We start from the raw sequence: 26,085 nt of genomic DNA on the forward strand, positions 1-26,085 counted from the left end.
GCATAAAGTTGCTATGAAATCCCCAAACTCCTGCCCACCATGAGAACAGCTGGAAGGAGCCACTCACCCGAATGTTGATCTGTTTGTCGTGGAGCACCCTCTGCAGCTCCAGAAGGCTGCCCTTCAGTGTCCTGAGCTTCACAGCCAGCTGCTCTGCCTCGTCCTTGGTGTGAGCCTTCCCTTCCATAAGCAAGTTCTCATTGTGCACAGACAGCTCTGACAGGGCTACCACCTTCTGTTCTATTTCAACCAGCATGTTCTGCAGCAGCAAAAACAAAGACCCGAATTCATACATTTTCCAGCACTTGTGATGTTTTCAGGCAAGACGACCTGTGGCCTACCTCACCCGTGTTCAAACCAAGAGAAAGTCAGATTAGCATTGCTTTGCCTTCCAGTCCCATTCAGAGTTCCTTAAAATATGCTTGCAAATGTTCATATTTGCCATTTCAGTTTGCAACCCTTTCCAAAATAGGAAATTAAAAAGTTACTTGAAACAAATAACTTGTTGCAGAGGAGATGCTCTTTATTTGCATATTAAAGGTAAAGGCTAAAAAGCAAGCCTGACATCCATTGATGACAAGTAATGAAGCACACAGCCAGAGCTACTTCTTTCCTCTTCTTTCATTTACACGCAGTCAAGTGCTTCCTGCCTCCTCCTATGTGTTGCTCTGGCTGTGTTGATAAGCTTCTCTTGTCACTATTTGCTCTTTCTGATTGGTGCATGATGGACTTAAGGATTTCTGTATAATCCTCTTTAGTCTAAAGAGAGACTTAAAGTGACAAATCTCTGGCATGTTTATTCTCAAAAGCTACTTCCCTGACATTCAATTAACCATTCATGTATTAAAGACATTATGCATATTTTGATCTCCCAGATTCAATGCTCAAACAAGTCTTGCTCAAAAACCTAGCCTGACATCAAATGCTTTTGTTTCCATAGCAACTGTCAAGTATGAATTTAGAAATATTTCTCCTGAAGGAATATGTGCAAAATAAGATCGCCAGAGTCTCTAAAAAGTGGAAAAATATAAAACTTACTGCATTAAGATTTTAAGAAGCAGCAAAAGAAAAGCAGTATTAACTCTTCCACAAAGTTAACTTTTCTTTTTGAGTTTTCTACAGGCTGTATTAAAAAAAAATAGTGCTTTGTTAAATTCATAGGGTTTATGTACACACAACAAAGGGCTCTCAAGGACAGGTGATGAAGGACTCTTGAGACTAAGCAGACTGAAAATTCCAGTGATGAAGTATCATCACTGAAAATTCTTCAGACTTGCATGAAACTTAACTCTCATTTAGCCTAAAATAATTGAGAGCACCATTCTTTAATAAGAAAATTGATCTTTTGTCCATCTGTTTCTTGTCTCTTTTCTAATTTTAATTATAATGATCATATAATTGTAAACTATCATTTAAAAACAGAAAACTTCTACTAATATGAGAACCTGGATGTTATGAATGATCTAAGTCTTGTTAATAAAAGTGTTTGCAAAAACTCTTATAGCAGCAACATGTCTTTCTTGGTTTTTTTGATATTCTGAGTTGATTAATCTTCAAGCCATAAAACCAGTAAGTACTGATGATTATCCTTTATTTTTGCATGAATGTAAGGATTATTCTTGAAGAAAACACATCACTATCCCAGTCATCACTGCCAGTGCCAGTATGTTCTTCAGCTGGAAAAGGACGTGTAGGAAAGTACACTGCAGGTGTTTTCATACCTGTCAGGTGAGTTGTTCAACAATTTCAGCATGAGGGGAACAAAAACAGTAAATGAAGCAAATACAATGCCTTTAGAGCTGAACAAAACTACATCTGAAAGATGTGGAACTTCACTGCAGTCAGGACATTTTGTTTTCCTACTGCTATGTTCACATGGGCTTTCTAAAGTGCTGTTTGCAATCTCAAATGAGAAATTAAGAACAGGCTATATTGTGTTTCACAAATCTTTGAGGAAGCTTACTGAGCATACAGAAGATGCTAAAGAGCTCAGAAACTTCTCCACAAATATACTGGCTCATTCAACTCAATAACTGTCTGAATATTTTACCTGACAGTCTACCAGCTGTGCTTCCATGTCCATAGGTTCTTCTGCAGGAAGCAGAGTGGTGTCCAGAGTTGCTCGGGTACTGAGTAGCCAGTGGTCAAGCTCATCAGCTTCACAGCGGTACCTCTGGAGGGCCTGCTCTTGCCGCTGCTCTTCCAGCTGCTCATTCAGTTTTTCCTAGAGGTACAAATTATATTTTACTTTTTAGGAAAAACAAACCATAACAGTCACTTCCAAAAAGTTGCTGCTCTCTATTTTGCACAAATCCTATGTAGGATTTCTAAGATATATTAAGACCTATCTTTCAAAAAATATTATTTCTTTCAATTGATAAGTGTGTTTTTCTGATGACTGAAATTCTGTTTCAGTTCAGCCACTATATTTCCACTTTCTCTGGTAGAACTCTGCTATTACAGCTTTCTAAAGGCGAGGTCTTTTCTGCCTCCTTTTGCTGCTCTCCTGTGGGTTTCCCCACACATTCATTCAGTTTGCTCAGTTAGTGCAGCACTATTTGCTTAGGGAGAAAGATGCACATGAAGAAAAGGAATACACAGAGCTGAGAATGCGTTGCAGGGAAAGGAAAGCAACTTTACTTTGCCTTTTTTGGCAGCAGGCCGTTAGTCAGCTTTACTGTCTCTCAAGAGAGGCACAAGAGGGATACTTCAAGAACCAAAGTATGGGTGGGGCCTTGGTACAGTCACATGGTTAAAGAGAAGCCTGAAGAGCTGTCTACCCTCTCTGGCCTCTCAGAGGATCCCTGAGCCATGGGGTGTGGAAGGACATTAAGCTTCAATAGCTGCTTATATCACAGCAACACAGATGCCTTGGGTCCATCCATCAGCTCATCCATCCATTGGAAAGACAGGGAGTGATCAGCAAGTCTTGCTCACCCTTTAATTGTCCCATATGAATCTGAAAACCGTCTGAACAGCTGCGGCCAGGGGACAGTGCTCAGTGGCACAAAGTCTAGTGAGTGGCCAGTAATGAGCCTCAACAAATTTGCTAATGACACAAAACAGGAGGAGTGGCTGATAGGCAGAGTGCTATTCTGCCAGCCAGATGGACCCTGAAAGGCTATAAAAATGAGCTGACAGAAAGAAAGGAAAGTGTGAAGCCCTGTACCTGCAGGGGAGCAACCCCATGCACCAAGTATAGGCTGGAGGCTAAGCAGATGGGAAGCAGCTTGGCAGAAGAGAAGAAGGAGTGTCCTGGTGGACTCCAGATTCAACATGACCAAACAATGTGCAAAGGAAGGCCAGTGGTGTCTGGAGCTGCTTTAGGAGTGCTCACACCAGGATGAGGGAGGTGATCGTGCCCCTCCACTTAACACTGGTGAGTCCACACCTGGAGTACTATGTCTAGTTCTGTGCTCCCCAATACAAGAGACACACGGAGCTCTGGAGAGAATAGAGGGGATTTCACGGGTAAGAAAACAAATAGGATGGTCAGAAGATACTTAGTTGTATCAGATAATGTGAAACCTAAGCATGGTGCAAATATTATGGAACAAGAGGAAAGGATTGTATTTGATCTGGCTGGGATGGAGTTAACTTCATTGCAATCTGCACAGTGCTTTACAGCTGTGGTTAAATCTGTGCTGATAACACAGCAATGTTATGGCTACTGCTGAGCACAGCATAAAGGCTTTCTATCTGCCCCTCACAAAGGTCCATAGGCTGGGGGTGGGCAAAAGGCTGGGAGAGGAGATAGCCAGGACAGCAAACCTGAACTGACCAAATGACCAAATGATCTCATCTGTACACCAGATGAGATCATGCTCACCAATAAAAGCCCAGACAAAGAGAGGGAGAGCCATTGTGGTTATGGTGTTTGTCTTCCCAAGAAACACATGCTGAGCTTTCCAGGAAAGTAGCTAAACATCTGCCTGCTGATTGGGTAGTAGCGAATAAGTTCCTCATTCCCTGCTTGCATGCACAGCTTTTCCTTACCCTATTTAAGCTGTCATTATCTTGATCCATGAGTCTTTTTGTCTGCCTTCTATTTTTAACCCATCTCAGGAGAGAGGAGTGAAGGTGGATGTTTGGCTGCTGGCAGGGTGAATCTACAACACTTTGTACGGAAATTCAGACTCAAATGTTCAGGACAACTTCATCACACAGAGAAGTGTTTGCACAGCTTTTCTGCATGCTCAATTTTAATTAAAAATTTTTAAATTGCTTTTTAGAATAATTTAAAGAATAGTGATAGATGTTAGATGTCTTGCATAATCCAGACCTGAACAGTTCTCAAATGCTAGTTACTTGAATTAGGTCCACAGAAAGAACAATATTACCAGTCCACACCCTCACCAGCAAAATTTTTTCATCACCTCTTTTATCTTTATTTCTACATTTACTTCCCTGGGGTGTTCTGGAAGATTTTATCTGTGAAATCAGAGCTATGAAGTACAGAGGTTAAATCACTGAATGTTGTCCACGTATCATATGTATTTCCTAGCCAGGATTATTAGGGAATACTTGTGGTACAGTGTCAAAGTATCCTAAGCACAGTTAAGAGTAATATTTGACTCATGATTTATCTTGAAATTATTAGTTAGCATTTCCTAAGCGCTACCAAGATGTCTGTTAGATCCTCCATGGGGAGCAAGCTATAAACAGCTAGGTTCCCTATTCTACTTCCAACCCTTAATTTTTAATTAAAAGCTATTTTTCTTCTGGGAAGGAAAAGGTTAGCACAACTTTGTTATTTTAAAACTAAAAAACATATTTTCTAGTGAGTTCACTGTCCTAGGTGGCTGGACAGAACTAAAGCAGCTGAAGCACCCTGAGACTCTACTGTAATGTAGTGTCTTGGTTTAAACCCAGCTGGTCACTAAGCACCACACGTTAGATCCACACAGCCAATTTTCACTCTGCTTCTCTGAATCAATTGATGATGGAAAATATGAAGGCAGTAGTTGCTGTGTTTGTGAATTCACTGCTGCAGTTCTTAACAGTACAGAAATAAAGCTGCCCTGCAGTGTTCAAAGTAGCCAAACTGTAACCAGCTTTAGCATGATTGCATGTTCTCACCTGTACAACATATAGAGCAACACTCCTACTTGTAAAGGGCTTGTAAAAATCCCCTTAGTATTAAAGAATTTTTGGTAAAGTTGGTAGGCAAAGAAATAAAAGGGTGCCTCTTCCATGAAAAAAAGTTTGCGTGGAAATCACTGGGAAGATGAGCGTAGACAACAATGCAAAGATTTGGAAGAGGAGCTGTTTCTTGTTTTAAGCTCTCCCTCTTCTCTTGTCTAGCAGCTTGGAGAGATGATTCCTCAAAAGTATATTGTAGACAATGTGACTTTTAATATCTGTGCTTCATTTATGCACACACACACATATGTATTTATACATATATATATTTATACATATATATATATGTGTGTGTGTGTATCTCCATATGGCTATATATAGCCAGAGAAACTTGGAGCATATATAATATTTGTGTGTTCCAAGTTCCTTCTGACTGCTTATCACTTAGCAATAAGATGAGGGGCTCACTAAAAAAAGAATGGTTATTTATTACTGAAAGGAATTGTGAGAAATAAGCAGAACTGAAAATGACTTTTTTTTTTTTTTTTTTATGGTGACTAAAAACATTGGTGATGTTTTTTTCCTGTACCTCTAATAGCTGTCGTTTTCCTGATGCCTTCATTCGAATTGTGGCCATTCGCTCTGCCAAGACCGTGAGGGTGGACTGCAAAGCCATTTGATCAGCACCTTCCACATCCAGTGGTTCTGAAACAAGCTCCTGGGCCAATGATGTCTGAAGCTCACTGATTTCTTCTTGCAACATTAAAATCTCATCCATCAAAGCCTATTAAGAAATGAGAGCAGAGAATGCATTTGCTTCACTTACCAGCAAGAAGGAAGTATTTCAGGAGACACAGACTAAATATAAAATTCAAGACAACTATCTCGAGGAGCACCATGAACACAGAGTAGAGCAGACCATCACTGCCAGTATTCCATAAGGACCGAGTCCTGCTTTTAGAGGCTTGAGTTAGGATCATGTATCTGGTTACTTAAATATGCATTTAATTACACATCTTGAATTTCAAACATATCACAAGGAATTATTTTGGAAATTGGAAATTTATTCTTCCAATAAATTATCTGTAGGGCATTCTAGTATTCACAGTGAAGATAATGAACAAGTGAGCGTGTGTTTGTGAGAGAAAAATAAGGGCATGTTTCAGCTTCCAGCCTAAAACTTTATGACTGGATAAAGAACATCCAGCAATAGATGTAAATATTCAGAGATTAATTCCATGGTACCATCCTTTTATAGGTATCTTGAAAATTGGTTCATAGGATAAGAATAAGAGTAGAAACTGATTTTGCACCATGGAATAAATCTCTGAATCTGGACAGACCAGACAGATTCAAGCTATCAGACAGAAGGCTTAGGTGATTACAACTCAACTATGTCAGATGCGTTACTTAATAAAGTATTCTCTTATTGCTCAGATCATTATTTCTTGTGACTTCCCTTGTGAGGGAATTTTTGTGTGCTTTTTGGTATGTTTTGTTTAACAAGATGAACAATTTATTTTGATCAATATACAGTGTATCAGTATTGGTTATGATCTTAGTAAATTTGGCAACATTATAAATATTCTCCAGCAATGATGCTGAAGAACAGTATGTATAGCTGTCATTGGACACAGCCTTGGACAAAAGCTTTTGCTGATTCAATTGGACAAACTCTTATGATCTATTGTATTTCTTCCAAAAAGGCTCCTTATATATTTGAGGTATCCAGCCATGAAGAAGGTTACTGTCTAAAAAACAGAACAAAAGATACGCAGGCAATGTGCACTCTCCCTCTCCTCCACACATATAAGATTTTACCTGATGTTCAGCCATCTGGCTCTCTGGGCTTTTGGCTGGCTCTAGACTCTCATTTAGTTTCATTTCAGTGGTCTCCATTTTCGTGGATATAGACTGGAGTGTGTCCTGATACTTCTGTTGACGCTCAAGAGCTTCATAGAGTGTGCGCTGCTTTTCACTGATCTGAAAAAGAATAGGAGGCATAAATTCTGCTATTTAGTCTGCTTCATATGTCCCTAGGCTTAAGCAAAAAACTTGCAACAAATTTTCAAGAGTATAAATTACAAAGCAAAACATCCATATTAAAAATATTTATTTACTTAAAACTTCATCAGTAAAATTCTAGGTTCTGCTGCTTAAAAGAAATAGTCATTAATAGAACAGGGAAAACCTATGCACATTCTCATGCATTATTTTAGATTTCATGCACTCAAACGTGGATGCGCACTTTTGCTAGACACATAGTTCCTAATATCCTGTAACAGCTAATGTGTCTCTGAAAGGAATTAAATTTTATAGCATGTGATCAAGACTCTGACCATTTTCATACATCACTGAACGATTATGCTGCAAAACTATACAGAAATGTGTTGATTCAGTATTTGGAGAAACTGGATTCTGGGCCTTCTTTGCCTACTCATCCAGCATGATTGGATATCTCTACTAGATTATGGAATACAGTCTGTCCATAGTCAATATTTCTGAAGTCAACTATCAGCTTTAATGACTCTTATTAAAGTTACCATTTGAAAACAAAAAACTGCAGGGAAGAATATATGAGCCAGCTATTTGAATTTTATTCCTTACAAGGTAGCCAACTATTTTGAAGTCTCCAAATGCAAACTTACCACATTTTTCAGTGTTTCCCAAGAACGCTGCAAATCATCCAATTTGGCATTAGCAGATGATTCTAAGCCTGGTTCATAAAACTCCTGTGTGGCTGAGGTGCTGGGTTGAATTTTAGCAGCTTCTGTCTGCAACTGTTCAGCAGATAAGGCTTGGTAATAAGCTATGTCCTACAAGCACGAAGTACATTATTGCACTTTCAAAAAGAAAGATACTCCATGCTATCCCCCCAGTACTGCCCCATTGCATATGTCCATTAAAATAAAGCCCACAAAGCCAAAACCACCAGGAAACCTCTTAATAACAAGGTAAATCAATATTTAATAGTAGCAGACTGACCATTTTTTGGACCTTCACTATGATGAGGATTTTGGACACATTTTTTCATGTTCATTTTAGCTAGGAGGTGCAGAAGGTAACTGTGGACAATCACAGAAAGGCTGGGAAGGGAAGTGCTATAAATGAGAGTGTTGTTCCAGCACCATTACAACTACACACAGGGGAAAACCCATCACAAAAGACAACAGACTATGGTACTGTACATGACAAACACCAACCTAATGAACACTATCACAAAGAGAGCAGCAGAAGAACCTAAAAGGAATATACTGAAGGACTGGTAAATGAGGAAGAAAGAGTATGAAGCATCAGCTTATTGTAAGCTTTCAAACAAACAGGGAGCCTCAACTAACTTATAAAACATATTCAGAAAAGGGACCAAAATTGCTAAGGAAATGGGAAAATGTTCAAACCACCAATGAAAATTCAGAGTGGAATTATTTCTCACCAGAAATTCTATACTTAGTGCATGGAGATTTCTTCAACTGTTGCACATGACAACTGAAAACATCTACAGAAAATGTAGAATTAAGGAAACAAGTACAGTACCTATACTTAGGTCAGGAAAGCAGACTTGATGACAAGGATTATTTAAAACTGAAATCATGTATCACAGTTATCACTACGTTATTTGGGAGGTGAAAAATGCTGCCTCAAGGGAGGGTGCAAAGCAGACTCAGTGGTGCTCAGTGACAGGAACAGAGGCAATGGGCACAAACTGAAGCACAGGAGATTCTCTCTGAATACCAGGAAATGCTTTTTTACTGTTAGGGTGACTGAGCACTGGGATGGGCTGCCCAGGGAAGTTGCAGGGTCTCCATCCTTAGAGACACTCAAAATCAACCTGAATAAAGTCTTGGACACATGCTGTACATGGTCCAGTTTGATGAAGGATGTTGGGCCAGATGATCTCTGGAGGTCCCTTCAACCCCAACCATTCTGTGATTCTGTATAGATGTATAAAAGTCAGGTACTAAACAAGACTAATTCTGGGGTATTGGAGCTCAAAGTGTAAGAAGGATCCTAATTTGGAACGGAATGCAAATGTGTTATCTAATACTACATGTGAACAAAACCAGACAAGCTCTGGAAGGGCACAGAAACCATATCACTCCCACAAAATTGACCAAAAGTGTATGATTAGGTACTTCTTCAAAGACAATAAATGGGAAACTTAAAAAATTAAATTATGAAATTGTTATAATGTCCAGGAGCCAGCATGGAATAGGTAACAGCTTAGCACAGCACTCAGGACTGCAATTTCAGAATTTTTCACTCTGACCACAAGTGATCTTTCCAAGTAATGGTGAAAAATTGCACCAGTGGAGGCAACTTCTCATTTTGCTTTGCCTGCAGCTACTCTCCAGCCTTTTGCCAGTCATCTCTCAAGACCAATGCTTCTGTGACCTCTTAATATGGTTTTCAGAATAAAGGGCTTGTTTTCACAGAGAGGGAAAATTTTCCCCATCTTTCCAACTGCTTTCTGGAGTATACAACATGGCAACTTCTCTTTGGTAGAGCTTTCACATCAGGACAGCAGGAATCCAGATGTTCGTGCAAGTAAAAGATTCTGTTGCCCCTATAAAGGCCCTAATATCCCATGGCTGTTTTTATGAAAAGTAGCCAATGAACAGTGGTCAAGTTTTGTTGTTAGATGCAGTGGCGAAAGGGTGTGTTCAGATTTCATAAGATATGTAACAAGGGCTGGTGCAACCTAGATGAGTATTCATAAGGGAAAGAGGAAGAATCCTTAAGCAGGCTGTGTACAAGGAGATAGAAAAGCATTTAACAGTGACCCAGTGGATAAGACTAAAATCACAGGATCAGCTGTGGCCTACGGGCATCATGCCAACACTTCAGCTTTTCCAGTTCAATTGCTCTGCATTGTGTATCAGGAAACCAAGTTTTAGAAAGCACGTCCAATTTTAATCAATTACATATTTGGGTAAGTGCAAGATTTAGCCTCAAAAGATTCTCGTTCAGTACTGCAGCACAGATAAGTGTCTGACTTTGGTAAACATCAAAATTATCTGCATTTCAGAACTGTTAACATAATATTTTATATATTAAAAAATTCCTCAGTGTTTCCAACATTAATGCCTTTACAGTTCCCCCCACCCTGCTGTTTTTGGAGAAATTTCAGGAAAAAAACATTTTTAAACTTATGGTAGTACTAGAATTTTCACTTTCTTGTATTTCTGGTCTTGCTTTAATCTATTGCAATACATATCCTCATTATTTCACTAATAAGCAGTAGGCACTTGTTTTATATTTTCATTACTTGTTAAAAATGTAAATAAAGTGTCTAGATGTCTGAATTCAGACAAGCTATGTTTCACCATCAAGAGATGCTAGGAAACTGATGAAACACTACAGAGAGTTATTCAGGATGAATTAAAAAGCAGTCTTAAAACATAACCTTTCCTTCCCCAATTGCCTCTTCAGAAGAGTTTTACATTTTTTTCCGAAGACGAAACTCATGTTATTCTTAATTTTCTAGAGTTTATGCTCACATTTTTTTCTGGTAGTTTACAGGTGATCTTCCTGTGAGAAATTAGTTCTTAACTCTGGCTACTTTTTAAAACAAAATATTTCCAATTTTATTTTGGTGATTTGCTGTAAAAATACAAAATGTTTATAACTTACATTTGAGGTCCTAGTTCACTAGCACTGGCAGTTTCATAGCTTCTTTAGTCTTAATCTCATGTGAGTGTGAGCCTAAGAATTTTGTAAGTAAACCACTGCATTTTGGAGCGTTCTTCCGCTTGTTGTTTAATACATGAAGTTCATTTCAACATTAACCACACTGAAGAAAACTTCAGCTCTATATTTTTAAGATTGTCATAACAGCATCAATTTTACCTTTCTCAAAAATCTTCTGCTAAATGAAAGACATAATATTTTTCAATTTTGCCCTAGTACATCACTTATTCTAAAACTTGTATTTTGGTGTCAGCTCATGGTGCAACAGCATGTTCACTGTATTTTCCTTATTGTCTGAGAGACTGGAGCTGTTTGACTTGTTTTACATTTTCAGAGAAAAGGAAAGAACTGACATTAGCTTTGTTGATTAGGAAGCAAGCTGCTTTTGGTCCTTTAATTCCTTCATTAATTAATGGTGTCATAAGACTTCTATGTTGAAATATATAGATGCCTTTCTACTGTAAGTCAACTTCACAGGGAAATTTCTGATTATCTAAAATGATAGAAAACTAGAAAAAAATCCCTTTATGCATTATACAACATTTTTAGTATGCCATTGATGATTTTTGTCACTCACTATCTTGCATTATTATTTTTTCTTACGTATTGTATTTAGCAACTTCTATAGCACCATATGCATTTCTGAAATTAGCAGAAAGAATCGATGAGCATCTTGCTCAAACTTGTCTAATTCTACTCAGCAGTGCAACACAACACATTCTAACTTTCAAATCTGCAGTGGTCAATCTTGAAAGCAGTCACAAATGCAACACCAACCAATCAACCACAAAATCCAGAACATGATGAATTCAGTGAGGTGGTGATGGCTTCTAAGGCTCACTTCTAAACTTCTAAAGCATAACATTTTATGTGTGATTTTATGTGCGTGATGCTCAATGTGCTGGCTTAATGTTTACATTTTAATCAATACTGACTTAAACTTGCTCCTACTAGAAGTGCAAGTTTTGATTTAAAATCTAGTATCTGTTATTTCACAGATCTGCCTGACTGGTGCTTAAAATAGACTGCCATGGAAATGAACAATACATGAAAAAAACCCACATGAAAGTTAATAACTGAAATGATATTAAGTAGAAGATACCAGTCTGTGATTTCAGTGCCACAATGGGAACTGTACAGTAAGATAGATGGATATGGACATAACGCAATGTTTCATTATGGGGAGTACAAAAAGGCTTTTTTTCTCAGGATGCAAGATTCCATTCAGTACTACCAAGAAAATAAAAACTATGTTATAAGTAGAAAACACTGGTGACATTGAAATTGTCACTTAAAATTTATTTTTAAAAATAATGAATAGCTGTAACAATGGATTTATACAATTTACCTGTATCCATTTTGAACCAGAACCTGAAGGTTCAGTTTGGTAAGAGGTTAAGCCTCAGTTCTTTGGAGCTATAGCTAAACATTATTTCAGAGGATTAAATAAACCACCTGTGGAATGGAACCATGTATGCCTGAGATAAAAGCTGAATGAATGCCAAGAGAGAGGTACCTGGTTAACAGAAGCGTCTGTATTAGCCACAGGTGAGGGAGAGCGACAGGCAGGTGGAGAAGAAATCTCACTGTTGGTTCCCTCCTCCCCAGACTCCTCAGTGACAGGGGAGAGCAGCGTGTGACAGCGACCAGCAGTCATCTGCCACAGGAAAAGCAACCCCAGAGCACAGGAAGAAAATGAGTTACCTCAGCTGAGGCTTGACTTAGACTGAGATCAAAACAACACATGGCCAGAATTACCACGACATTAATTAGTCATGCTTCATGCTCCTACATTTACCAGTTTAGAAATCTGTTGAATAAATAGTCTCATTTACTTGTCATACTTCAGTATGAAAATGCTCTCTTGTGCCCTAATGGATTTTAAAAGACAACGTAGAGCAAGCAACTCAGTAATAACAAATTCAGGTTTGCCTAAACATCTTCTAATATAATCTCTGCTGCATATAGAAATACTGTGGAGAGCTACAGAACACTGGACTATTTGTCTCAGTATCCAGGTCCAGTTGGAACCACAAGGAACAGACTTGAAATATAAAATACACATAACCCAGTATTCAAATGTAATCTCCTTCCTTCCCCAGTGTTGCTATAGAGAGATAAATCCTGAAGTCTGACACTCAGACAAAAATCTCAGTAGCATCAGCAGAATGTTTGTAACAAGACTCAGTTAGAAACAAAGCAAAGTCAAACATTAGGCCTATGGCAGTACAGCTTTCATTTCCAGTACACTCATCTGAGAATAAAGCAGCATACTGTCAATTATCACATCAACATTTTAATGTGTGAAAAGCCTTTACACTGCAACATCTAATGGAATCATACTTATTCCGGTTTTATTTTATTCCTGCAACTCATCCATTTCTTAGCATTTGTTCTTGCATGCTGACAGCTACAAAATTAAGAGCACAATATTTGCATATTATTGCTCACAAATTTCACATATTTGTCTGTTAAATAACTTCAGCCTTTATCAACAAGTCTTGAGAACCCACATGAAGTAAAATATAGAAAAGGGAAGCTGCAACTTGTTTGGTTTGCCACACTACAGCCATTTCAAAAGGTAGATGTGAGCTGTGGCAATTTGCTGCACGGGAGTGCTGTAATGATGCAAGAGGAAGCAGCTTAGATAATAAGTAGTGACCAAGGCATTGCTTACCATAACCACTGAGGGATGAGTGGGGTGTGCTGGGAGCAGGTCTGAATCCAGCTCCTCCATTCCCTCGGACAGCCCCTCCACTTCTGTCACTGTCAGCAGCATGGTGGCATGTTTTGCTTTCATTGTCAGCATCTTGCACTTGGAATTCAAAGAAGCAATTTGCTCCTGGTATCCTTTGATCTTCTGAGCCAGCTCCTGAGAAAACATTTTTTTCCCCCTAGTGCTGATGCAGCCGGCAAAGGCCACCGGACCGGCAGCATTTCAGCTTCCGCGGCGAAGCGAAGCAGTCTCCTCCCAGCGCAGCCAGTACCATGGCAGCGCTGCCGCTCTGCTGACGAGCAGGATGTCGCCAGAGGAGGGACCCGGCCGGGCGCGCCTGGCCGCGCTGCGACACCGCCGAGCGGCGGCTCCCGAGCCCAAGGCTCCGTGTGCGCCGCACCCCAGGGCGCGGGGACGGACGGACGGACGGACGGACGCCTCACGTTCGCATCCTGCCCGAACCTGAGCCCACCTCTGTGAGCTGCGCGCTGCAGCGAAGGGGAGCGTCTCTCCCCCTTCCTGCCCTATTTCCCCCCGCCCCCCATCTACTTCCATTTATCTGAGGAAGATGAAGCTCCCCCGCACAGTGCATGCCAGGGAAATGAGGTCATGTAGTAGCCACAACTGCAAAAAATGCCCCATTCAGCTCTCACCAGAAAGAATGAATTGTCCAAACAATAACTCACAGGGTCAAACAGGCTCAAAAGTGATAGGAACAATCAGTCACATAATAAGATTAAATGCAGACTGGATTTCTTTTTGTCACTGTTTGGATAAACTGTATTTTAATCTCCTTTTGGTTTTGTGTAAGTCTACTGAGTTCAAAGTTGAGCCGCACAGGACTAACCTTTCTTTAAAAAGAGACAGGGAAACTAGCATAAAGCAGACTATATTTTAAACTATTGGGGGTTTTAGCTTAGGAAATGGTTCATTTATGTGGCCAAACACCATCATAAACTTACGATTTTTAGAAAGAAAGATGAAAATGTATAGCCTTATGACTATTCATAAGTGCCTTGTCTTCTCTGCTACCATATACTGTTGCCCCATTCAGTATCCAGTTTCAAAGCTTTCAATTAATATACTTCAAATAAGAAATGGTGGAAGTGTTTCACATTTCCGCTGAAGCTATTGTTCCTGTCTCCCTAGATGCTCAGTAACAAGTTAGAGTTTTGATCTAAGAAGTGAAAACATTTGTATAAGCTTGCCTGCTAAATTGATGATTTTTTTTTCCAGTATATATTTCTGCTTAATTTTTATATCTGCTTTTACTTCTTCAAAGCCCACAAGTTTTCAAGGAAAAATAGCAATAGGAGTTGCAAGATAAAGTAGGCATAAAAATATATTATAACAATAGCTTTTCAAAAGTAAATTGACTACTGCTTCAGGCTGATAAATTAGAAGCGTTTTTTGGTTGTATGACATTTCCAGTAAGAAATTTCTTCAAAATTACAGTGCAGAACACTCACTGCAAGAAGTACCAAGTTAGGAATTGAAACAGCTCAAAGACTGAGCATGACACTTCACTACTTGAGTTGGCAATGGCACCTTGTTACCATCTGCCATGTTAGCAACAAAAGGGCCTCTTTTTGGTGCTCCAAAGCTTTCTTTGAAGAATAATAAAAGTCTTGATTATAAAACACCAAGCAGAATAGTTAAAAAACCAAGCTGCAATCAAATCAAGCCACAAATTTAATGACTAGCAGCTTGAACAGTTATCTGCTCTTTGGCAAATTCCAGTCAATCACAAATGCTCAATGAATGACATATCTGAGCCTCAGTAGAAAATTACTGTCATTCAGTACACTCTATTCCCTCACATTACCAAGTGCAATGACATTTGTGGTATTAATTTCTAATGTACTGAGCATCTAAAATGCCTCTTTCAATGAAAACAAGGAAGAGTAAGCAAAAATGTGATTGAAAAAGAAAATTAAAAATAATAAAGTATCTTATAAAAGCAATGTCCCATGAGGTATTGTATTTTTCATTAAAATAATTCTCAAGTATGGAGATACTTGCCTACATTCTTTGAAATTCTAGAGAAACACAGGTCAGTAGACATGGTATCTACTTACATACATGCATACTAATACAAGCTTCCCAAAAATCAAGATGTAATTTCCTTCTACTTTCTTTCTACCCCTTTAATTCTAAATATAGCTACTACAAATGCCCCCTTAAGATCTTTTACACACAGCCTTTAACAGAGGATGTGGTAACTGATATTTTTTAAAATTAGTAACACACCTAACAGACATCTCGACAGACTTGACTTTTGAAGTAGTCTAATAAGATGTGGTTCAGAACATTCACTTCATGTTACGCTTTTTCACACATATTTAGCAAAGAGAACATGAGCAAAAAATATGCTTACCACAAAAATTCCCTTACCCCTAAAGGGGTGTAAAGGTTTCACATATGAAGTCTGTCTGTTCTGGCTAATCTTAAAATGTGCATTATCATAAAGGAGCTGTGTTCCTGCAGATGTTTAGGACCACTCCTAGCTACTAAACTTGCTCAAATGTACACGAAACTTCAAGCTGCCCCATTTTTAATTCCTTCCTGCCTGCAGCATTATTTCTTCCTCCAGCAATATTACCCTGAATCAATGGTCACTCTCCTGCCTTTGCTCTTCCAGAATATTTGCCTAGAGAATGGTAGCGTTATCAATTCAATACTAATAAAACAAAATGTGCTTGTATATTCAAACTGCTCTTAAATTTATACTAAATAACACTTGTAACAACTGTACAGAAAATGAGCAACACGTAATATTAGGTTATAGTACACACCAGGAGGGATAGCTTTAATTCAAAGGGAAAGAAATGGTGCCATCTAGTGCCAGAAGTGACACACAGAGCTCAGTGATGCATTTTCTATCCTAGGAATTTCACAACGGACAGGTGGAGGTGAAAGGGGCTCAGGAGGAGCTCTGAAGCCAGCACAGCAAGAAGGCTGCACAGAGACTACTGTGACTTGTTCAAGAGCTGTCAATCCAGGAGTTTGTGGGCAGGACCTGCAACTCGAGAGCACAAAAATCTTCCCTACAAAGATTTTAAAGAAACCTTTGGAGTGAATGGTGCAGTTTTCCTCCAAATCCACTGTGGGTTCCCTTTGATTCAAGTCTCCTGGTATTCTTTACAGAGTGTAACTGGGATGAAAATGAGCAAGTACTTTAGGATATACATGCATATATATACAAGTTCTTTAGGATATACATATGTACATATGGATCACCAAACTAGTTGAGATTAACTGACCAACTGTTGAACTTTGACTTTTAGGACACTCCTCAGTCAAGTTTTAATGTTAAGTGCCCCTTAATTATGCAATGCTTTTGTTTATCATAATGTCCGAGGTTAGGATATATCCTATTGAATTGTCCACATTGTACCAACAGCAGGAGCTCCCTCTCTGGAATTAAGCCTATCTGCTCAACTAGCCTTTAGAAAATCTGAAAAGCAACTCAGCTATCTTATGACTATTGCTTATGAAAAGTCGCCTGAGTCAGTGAGCTGCCATTGAGCCCAATGTTTTGATGCATTTTGGGTCCCATACCTCATTACGTGAAATCTGGACCTGGAGTTCCTGGATGTTGCTGGTTGCTATTGGCTTGTCTTGGATCTCGCGATGGGCGCTCTCGATCATCTGCTGCAAATGTTTCATTTCTTGCTCATATTGCTCATACTGAACCACTGCTTCCTAGAGAAGAGAAAAAAAGATTGAGTATCTACATGAAAATTAATTTTCACTTAGTCTAAGCATGACAGACCTCCCTCATGAAGTATCTGGCACTCACATCTTGATAAGCAAAGGAGTAAGGAGTATGGTCACCAAAATATCTATTCATAAATATTGTAAATTGCAATGATTTCTATGGTTTCATTTATTTAAATATTTCCCAAATCCACAGTTCACATAACACAATATTTTAGATTCCTGATGTAAGGTGATTCCAACGAGTACCTGAACGAAACACAGCCACAAGAAGATAGCCTTGCTTAGTTCTCATGGTTTTGTTATAAAGCATTTTCATCTGCTTTTTCACTTCAGGAGTTCATTTGTGACTATAACAAAAGCTTAGATATTACAGAAAATGCAACTGGGAAAGGATTATGAAGATTGACTCAGATAATTATTCTACCAATGCAGTATCAGTTCTTTCTATCATAGACGCATAAGCAGTTTGTCTAACCCATTTTTTAAATTTTCAGTGTGACATTGTAGCCTTTCTTGTTTTAAGCATCATTAATTACCCTAAATCATCGAGTCTCTTCTGTTATGCAACTTGAAACTTTATAGTTGCACCCTAGCCTATGGAATATGCTATGTATATTCCTGTCACTAAACAGCAGAGGAAAAAAACCTATTCTCTTCTTTGGAAATACCTTTTATGTATTTAATTATATATCCAAACAATCAAACAAAATCTAATTTACTCGTACTTTAGCAAAACTTGAAAATACAAATTTAATAGACATTAAATGGCTCCAAAGTAAGGAAAAATATATAAACTGTAAAACAAGAGAATAAAAATAATTATTTTTATACCACAGTTATTTAACTCAATAGTTTTTAAACAATCTTCAGAAGCTGCTGATGTTATACCATTATATAAATTTTATTAATTGATTATATATCTTATAAAATTAACCTGCATACAGTTGTATATTACCTGTTTGTCTAGTTAATCCTAACAGCATTACAAAAATCATAGCAATATCCAGGAGACAACTTAGGTGAGAGTCTGATGTGTAAATCAACACTTAACATGGTCATGAATATTAAAGTCAGGAATAACTGAGACTAGTGGGGAAATTCCTAATGGTGCTACAGAACAGAGGAGTGCAGAGCCATAGGAAATTCTGTGTTTTCGTCACAATTTGTATGCTGCTGTTCAAGTTCCTCTGAGTGGTTTGTGGGATGGGGCTGCACTTGCCTGCATGATGTTGCACTGCTGGATGGCCGTGTGCTGCAGGCGGCTGGCCTCCTCCTGCAGCCGCAGGGCGCTGTGGCACAGGGGCAGGCTGGTGACCACCTCCTCAGGGATCCTCAGGCCACTCTGGCAGTCTTGTACTGCCTGAACTTTTGGCTTCAGTGTCTCCATCTCAGACAACAGATGCTAGAAACAAAGTCAGTGCCACAATGAAGCAATTTTTCAGAACTCCCGGAGCATTTCATGCAGCCAAAGAAAAACAATGGTACATTCAAGCAACAAAAGAAAAATATTATTCTCTATTTTCTAAATTGCATATAATTAGAAACACTTTCTCTGGAGTTGCTCATTGTCAAATGAGAACAATGATTATTTAAGCAAAAAGGCCATATACTAGATATAAAAATTGTAAATTAAAAAGCATAGTAGTACCTATTTCTAAGTGTCCGAGTAAAAAAAAAATATTTCTATTAACAGATTTGAGAAAATAAGATTTACAAACTCCACAAATCAAAGCAGCCCAAGAGCAGATTATGTATACAAGACTAGTTTATATATACATGTGTCTTAGTGTTATAATCTGAGTGGAACTCCTTGCTGTGACATAGAAGCACATTTTCAAAACTGCACACGAATCCCACTGTATTCACAACTTTCCTTAGAAATTACAAGCCATGGCTGAAAATGTTGCTTAAAATTCAAAAGACAATCAAATAGAAAGGAACAGAGCTACACAGAAACCTTTTTCTTTGAATATTCACAAGCTGTATGCCTTTGTGAATAGTGCCTATTCCATACAAGAAGTCCGTTCAAGCTGTCTGTTCATATGCATGAGAAGGGTCTAAGTGTAATGGTTGGAAAATAGATTTGATCACTATTATTTTTATCTACACTGAGGAGTTTAATGCATGTACAGATATGAAAAAAAACCCAATACAAAAAAGGAAAAGGCAAAGTTGATAAAAAGGAAATTAGAAACAGATTTTCGATTCAATAGATATAAATCAGCTGGACAATGAGGCAAACAGGGATAGAGAATTTGGCTATCTCCCTTCCCCTATATCACATCAGAATGATAGCTAAGTGGGTCTGAAGTGCATACTGATGACAGGACTGTGGTTCAGTTTTTATTTTTGCAGTTTCATGACATATGGTGGATAATCTAACCAGAGTTTTGGTATAATGACCTATTCCTCGAGCAGCACAGGTGGGGCCTCACTCTGTCAGACCCATACTGCTGGCAAAGGGTGTCTTTATTGTTCAGTCAGCACCCAGAGGCACCCTGGGGCTGTGTGCCAGCCAGGCCCTTTTCAACGTCCCCTCTCTAGTCTGGTGAAACAGGTGGGCAGGGGCTACAACCCCTTTCTATACAAAAGAAAGTTGTATTGTGAGATCTGCTAAAGTCAGGACAAAGAACACACATAAAACCAGTGTAACCTCCATGTTCCTTTATTCTTATGGTGGGTGATGTGTTTCACTTACACTCTTCAAGGCTACATTCTGAAATCTGTTTGCAAGACCCCAGAATAAAGATCGCATATTTTAATGAAAAGGAAAAGCTGTGCAAATTTACCTTTCTTCCATATGTCTTTCTGCAGATTTTAATCCTACAGTGAACCTGCTGACATCCATCCAGTTTTCACTGGCAGACTGAGACAGTTAAATCTCCATATAAATTTGCAGAATTAAACACGTTTTGAGAAACTCAGAAAGCCATAACTTGCCTTATTTCTCTTGTTAATAGACTGAGACCAAAACTAACAAACTGACAAATCTCCATAGCAGATCAAATGCAATAGAGAAAGCCACAATATCTTATGGAGATTAATTCAACTATGCATACAAAAAGGTAACTGGGTTTAAGGAAAAGTGAATTGTCTCCTAGTGCTCCAGATTACTATTGGAGAAGCTGGCAACAAACGATATCATTGCATCTCTATCTGTACAAGAATGATAACAATCTTGATTTCCTTTTGAAATACTTTAAGAACCTCTTGACCATAAGCACTAGATAAGAATTGGGCTTTATAAAAATTACTGATATGGATTAAATGGATTGGATGCACACTCCTCAGAACTGCATCAGTCTAAGAACTAGCTCATAAAGAATTATACTTCAATCATTCCCTCTGAGGGAATCATTCTTCTCACTTCATCCCTTATTTCCTTGGCAGTAATTTGGGGCTACACTCTGAAACAGTGACACACCTAAGAAACACAAAAAGCAGTCTCATCAACACTCATTATCCTTTATGTAAGATCACATTACTCAAATGTTAACTCTGAGATCCTGGTCTTTTACCTGTCTGTGAGAAAGTTGCTCTTTCAAGCTCAAATGCCCGAGCTCTGGGGACGTCAGCGTGGCTTGGGCTTGCTCCAAAGCAGCCTGTAGGCCTCTCAGCTCAATTTCAAATTTCTTCATATCCTGTAACACATTTGATTCAGGGATGAGTGAGAGAAAATATAGAAATCACTACAAATATATCTGTCTGGATTTTGCAGGTACATCCCCATTACATACAGTGCAAACAACAATTCATAGTTTTGACAGTTAATTTTAAATGTTTAACATATTAGATAAAAAAAAACCAGTTGTATGACAGTCCAGAAAAAAGGATTGCAAAGGCAGAGTTATTTTTTAAGTACTGCAATCTCAAATACAGTATATACTTTATAAAACTGAAAAAGCATGTTCATTCTTTTCATTGCACTACTTTGTAGGCCTTACACTATGGAATTCTGATTTGGTTGACTACTGATCTAAATTAATAAATAACAGCATTTAGATATCATTTAAAAGAAGAATAAAGGAAATAGAAGAACGTAAGAGTCCACATATACACTTCTCAAGTATCTAAACATAGGTGCTCAGTGCTATTTGAGACACACCATTACCCCAAACATCTTAATCCAGAAAGGGCACTTAGAACAGGACCTGTAGAAATCTTGTGCCCATCTGAGTCAGCACCTGAAGGCAGCATTTTGAACAGCGCAAGACACCTGAGTTCAGGCAACAAAGACATGCCCTGTACAGAGCACAGATTATCTTCACTGGTAATTATCTCAGTACAGTAGTATGATGCATACATCGCCCTAGATGCCAGCTAGCATTAGAAAACTGCTTTCATTTACCTTGGCAGCATCTTGGAGGTTTGGTAGCTGCACTTTGATAACTTGCTGCAGTTCCTCCGTCCGCCGCCCCAGTTCCAGCACTTGCTGTGACATCCCTTCAGTACAGTAGACACTTGCCAAGTAATCAATCCTCTCACTCATGGCCTCCAGATCACCATGAATCTCTCCAGACTCATCAAGAATGCTCTAGATGGAGATAGAGACAATTGAATGTCAGGTTTGAGACTCCATGACACATATCTTCTAAGTATATTGTTCTGCAAACTCTTCAATCTGTGCGCATTCGTGAGCCTATGATTAAGTTCCACTGATTTCCTGTAAGGCTTAGGCAATATGCTTATTTCTGAAGGTCTGCTGAAGTGCTTCAGCTTATGGGAAACAAAATATTAAGTCATGAAGCTTCAGCAGCTGTACTTACCAACACATTAATTTTAGTGTTTTGCTACACACACACTTGTGTGTAAAAATATAATATATGCAATCTATGGAGAAGATTTGTCCTGGAAGCCTCGTGTAAAAAAGTAATAGAAAGTAGCAGAAAGCACTTGGGTGCAGTGTTCTACCAGAGCAGGAGTTGTTAATGCTGCCTAAAATGTTCACTGCCGAGGCATTGTTTGGGATGGCATTGGTTAAGTCTGTATCATCAGATTTTGAAGCAGGAAAAAAGCCATAGCAAAACCAAACCAGAAACTCTGTCTCCAGCTTTCCTCAGGATAAATTGCTTGGAAGCTCCTTTTCAGTATACAAAGTGTGACATACTACCCTGCACTTACGTACATGAATGCAGCTGACAATTAAGTAATGTATATATACCACTGGTTTTAGTGATACATTTTTATGATGCCTTGATTTCTTTCACACGGTCATGTAACACCAGGCAAGCTTGAACCTCATAAAAACGTTTCACTGATCTCACACACACATTCCACACACAGACACACAGAGAACATATTGCACAATTACAGGGACAGCAAATTACTCTGATGTGATACTCTCAGGAAGAGATTGGGAAAACCTCTTCTATTAGGTATCAGTTTGAGAATATTTGGAATAAAACATTAGAAGAGAACAAAGGCTACTCCAATTTAGCATAATGGAGAAAGAAAAGAAGCCCAAACTTAAAATTGTCTCTGATTAGCTAAAGCTTTACAGTATGAGCTGCAATAAAGTGCTTGGTGTGATAGAATCACACTATTTCCAAAAATAGACACACTATTCAGCCAAAAGCCTCTATGAAACCAAACTACTTGAATAGCACGGAGATCAACTTTGAATCACATGTTTTTATTCTACAATATATCTTTATTTCAGTTTTCAAAACAATTGTCCAAAAACAATGAATCATTTTTAAGGCCTGGGAGAACAGCCAAAGAAATCTAGCACATTAGGAGGAAGTAGAACTCCACTGGTTTGAAAATAACTTCATATATACACTGCCTTTAAAATGTCATAGCTCACATAATCACCTGGTAGGCTTTAAACTGATCACGAAGCTGAGAAGAAGAATTCCATGTTATACTACCATGCACTAGGATATTTGCTTTCTCAATCCATTTCAATATGAACTCCAGCATCTCATTGTATTCTTCCAAGTGTGAAGCAGCCTGGATGAAAGAAAAATTTGCTTAAGCCTAAGATGTAATTTTGTACAATTCTGGGAGGATGAAAAAACTAATTTTATTTCCTTCATTGTTTTAACCTGGGGATCACTTTAACAACTTTTCTTTCCTGTATTATATAAGTAATTTTCTTTTGTATTTATGGAGTTAAAATAGGTACGTTTTCAGTAGTAATATTATGTGTTTTGGGGGAAAAAAGGCACTATAAGAATGTAGGCCACACTGTGAGAGTCCATTGATGCTCAGATATATCCCTAGAGGATACACTGTGCATATTTCAGCCCCACATATAAGTTCCAAAATACCTCCTCTTTGAGTTTGTGGCTCAATTTCTTATTTTTTATGTCTCTTTCCATTACATCCTCCAAATCACCTTTTTTTTTTTTTACAATCTGCTTTGTCCACTCAGTCTGCCATATTTCCAAAAAATGAAATGTTGCACAATTTCAAAATACAGGACAAAAGTTCTGCTTTCTGATTAATCCAATTTCTATTTAGCAAAGCAGTCATAAGCCCCAGTTTTCTTTTCAGCAGGAATACTTTCATTGATGTTCATGAATTTCCTCCTTATCAAATCCAAGGTGACCAAACTGTATTTGCAAGCAGTTTCCAGTACCTATCATTTTTATGATAAACAGATCTTTTGATGATGAACAAAAATATCCTAAGTGTTAAATCTCTTTACCAAGTACCTTTGACTGAGTTCTGATTTTGATAATAGTTTTCTATCTCTTCTTAAAAACAATTTTTCAGAGGAAACTGAAAAGAATACTTTGAATTTTTCTTCTGGAAGCAAATTCATGCATGCAGAAAGGAGAAGTCATAATTTATCAGGGTATTGATGGCAGAAACATAGAAAATCCATTTATTTGCTTTTAGCTAGAGGTTTTTGGGGATAAGAACAATTAAGAAAAAAAGGAGAGAGAATTTCAGACACTTTGAACCACAGGGGATGCATCTTTATGAATGCCAAAATATTGTATAAATATTTGCATTATTTGGGCCATTGTATATAGGCTTTTCTATTGAATGTACAAGTTATATTCACACTCTATGGATTGGGACTAGAGCAAAATAATTTTTTTAAACTTTTTTTTTAATGCTGCAAATATAGGTAACAGTGACAAAACAGAGACCCTGAGAAGCACAACGAGGTACTATTTCCAGGCATGCTACTGTTTGTGAGATCTACAATCTTTTTAGGGCACCAAAGAAACTAATCAGCAGGTGATCCATGCAAGAGGGTGTTAAAGCAGCATCTGAGAATTATTTCATCCTCTGATTTGACCTGTGTCTCTTTGGAATGTGATGCAAACCCTGACTAATAATAGCCAGATGTGACAAGGAATGCCCTGTCTGGCATAACTCCAGGAAAATAAATGAGATGTTTGCATGCTCCCTCTGGTTCTGAGAGGAAACAGCAGAAAGGATTTAAGATCATACCTGACTGAGCTTGGCTGCTCTGTACTCAGCCTGCCGTATGGTCTGCTGGTGCAGTGCAGTGAGTTTCCCTATCCTGTTAGCCAGCTGCTTAGCCAGGGGTACGTTCTGCTCTGCAAAGTCCTGGACTGATGCATCTAACTCCAACAGCTTTATATTGCAGCTGTCCAACTCGTCACCAAGGATCTAGGCAGAAAAACAATAAAATCAGTGATCCAGGAAGTGTTAGCTTTTTGGTTGATTATTTCTGGTCCACCTTGCAACTTTTATAGCCTGTCCAAAGTCTCACAGGTTTTTCCATTTTTAAGCAGGAAAGCAGAACAGCAGGATATTTGGTCATCTCTTAAGTATGTGCCATTACTCTTTCTCCTCTGACTTCCTGGCTGGAATGGATAACCATTTTCCCTGCTGTAGCCAAAGACTGAGTCACTTCGGTGTGACATTAACTATTCTCAGGCATCTTTCTGTGTTTGTTTCTGAAACGGATTGTCAGCACAGATTGCCGTGACAAAGAATTTTGTTTATTTGAAAAGGGGTTTGTTTTGTTGCCGTCTAAAAATATAAGTTTATAAACTCATAAAAATGTAGTTAATGGATTATGAAAACTTTAATTTTAATTTTAAACTTGCATTTTCATAGCATGAGCTTGATGCAGGAGCAGTCTGATTGTGCTAGACTGTTTCAATAGAAACACAGTTTAAAATCAATTTTTCCTACCATAGTCACAAATATTTTGAAAAGGAAGATTAAAAATTTTTCAAGTTTGTCATAGATTTAAAGCATACTCTTGGGCTGCACTTTCTTGAGAAGAGGCTACTGGTTATTTTTGTATTTGTTTTTCATATCCAAGGTGTTAAAAATTCCTTTTTTTTTTTTTTTTTTTTTGTAAAATAAAAAAAAAGTCACAGAATCATAGAACAGGTGAGGTTGGAAGGGAACATGGTGGGTCATCTGGTCCAACCTCCCTGCTCAAGCAGAGTTGTCCCACAGCACGTGGCACAGGATTGTGTCCAGAAGGCTCTTGAGTATCTTCAGTGAGGGAGACTCCACAGCCTCTCTGGGCAAGCTGCTGCAGTGCACAGACACTACACAGTAAAGAAGTTCTTCTTCATGCTCAGGTGGAACTTCCTGTGCATCAGTTTCTGCCCATTGCCTCTTGTCCCACTGCTTGGACAAACAGCCTAGCCTCTCTCCAAATTATTTCTACAAATTTAAACTGCAATCATTCACAACACTGCTACAGGTGCTTCAAGAAGTGACTTCAAGCTCTTCAGTCAGGGCTGTCCTTGCAGACACACCTCAGAGTACAAGTTATGATCAACCATTATAATAAATCAGTATTATTCCACAAATTTGGAGACATAACCGTCTACACGCAGACACAAAGACAGATGTTAAACTGCTTATCTAAATACAAAGACACACACATTACAGCAAGCATAAATAAATGTATTTACTACAGATATTAT

The 26,085-nt window shown here is 38.4% G+C and overlaps 1 protein-coding gene across 22 annotated transcripts in view; it reads right to left on the reverse strand.

Annotated features, from left to right (window-relative positions):
* SYNE1 (spectrin repeat containing nuclear envelope protein 1) overlaps window positions 1–26,085 on the reverse strand; it is a 289,549-nt gene that overhangs the window by 82,879 nt on the left and 180,585 nt on the right. For 18 of the 22 annotated variants that reach the window (XM_038130885.1, XM_038130887.1, XM_038130886.1 and 15 more), the window contains 13 exons: window positions 24,620–24,802; window positions 23,024–23,161; window positions 21,558–21,743; window positions 20,728–20,850; window positions 18,429–18,611; window positions 17,048–17,191; window positions 13,448–13,642; window positions 12,287–12,427; window positions 7,731–7,898; window positions 6,904–7,065; window positions 5,672–5,866; window positions 2,051–2,224; window positions 68–259 (listed from right to left, as the gene is read on the reverse strand). In XM_038130885.1, coding sequence (XP_037986813.1) covers window positions 68–259; window positions 2,051–2,224; window positions 5,672–5,866; window positions 6,904–7,065; window positions 7,731–7,898; window positions 12,287–12,427; window positions 13,448–13,642; window positions 17,048–17,191; window positions 18,429–18,611; window positions 20,728–20,850; window positions 21,558–21,743; window positions 23,024–23,161; window positions 24,620–24,802 — 2,184 coding nt within the window. The remainder of the gene's footprint in view (window positions 1–67; window positions 260–2,050; window positions 2,225–5,671; window positions 5,867–6,903; window positions 7,066–7,730; window positions 7,899–12,286; window positions 12,428–13,447; window positions 13,643–17,047; window positions 17,192–18,428; window positions 18,612–20,727; window positions 20,851–21,557; window positions 21,744–23,023; window positions 23,162–24,619; window positions 24,803–26,085) is intronic. The other 4 variants (XM_038130871.1, XM_038130879.1, XM_038130875.1 and 1 more) reach the window with 4 other exon arrangements.

Source organism: Motacilla alba, chromosome 3, assembly GCF_015832195.1.
Source record: "Motacilla alba alba isolate MOTALB_02 chromosome 3, Motacilla_alba_V1.0_pri, whole genome shotgun sequence".
Classification (NCBI taxonomy): domain Eukaryota; kingdom Metazoa; phylum Chordata; class Aves; order Passeriformes; family Motacillidae; genus Motacilla; species Motacilla alba.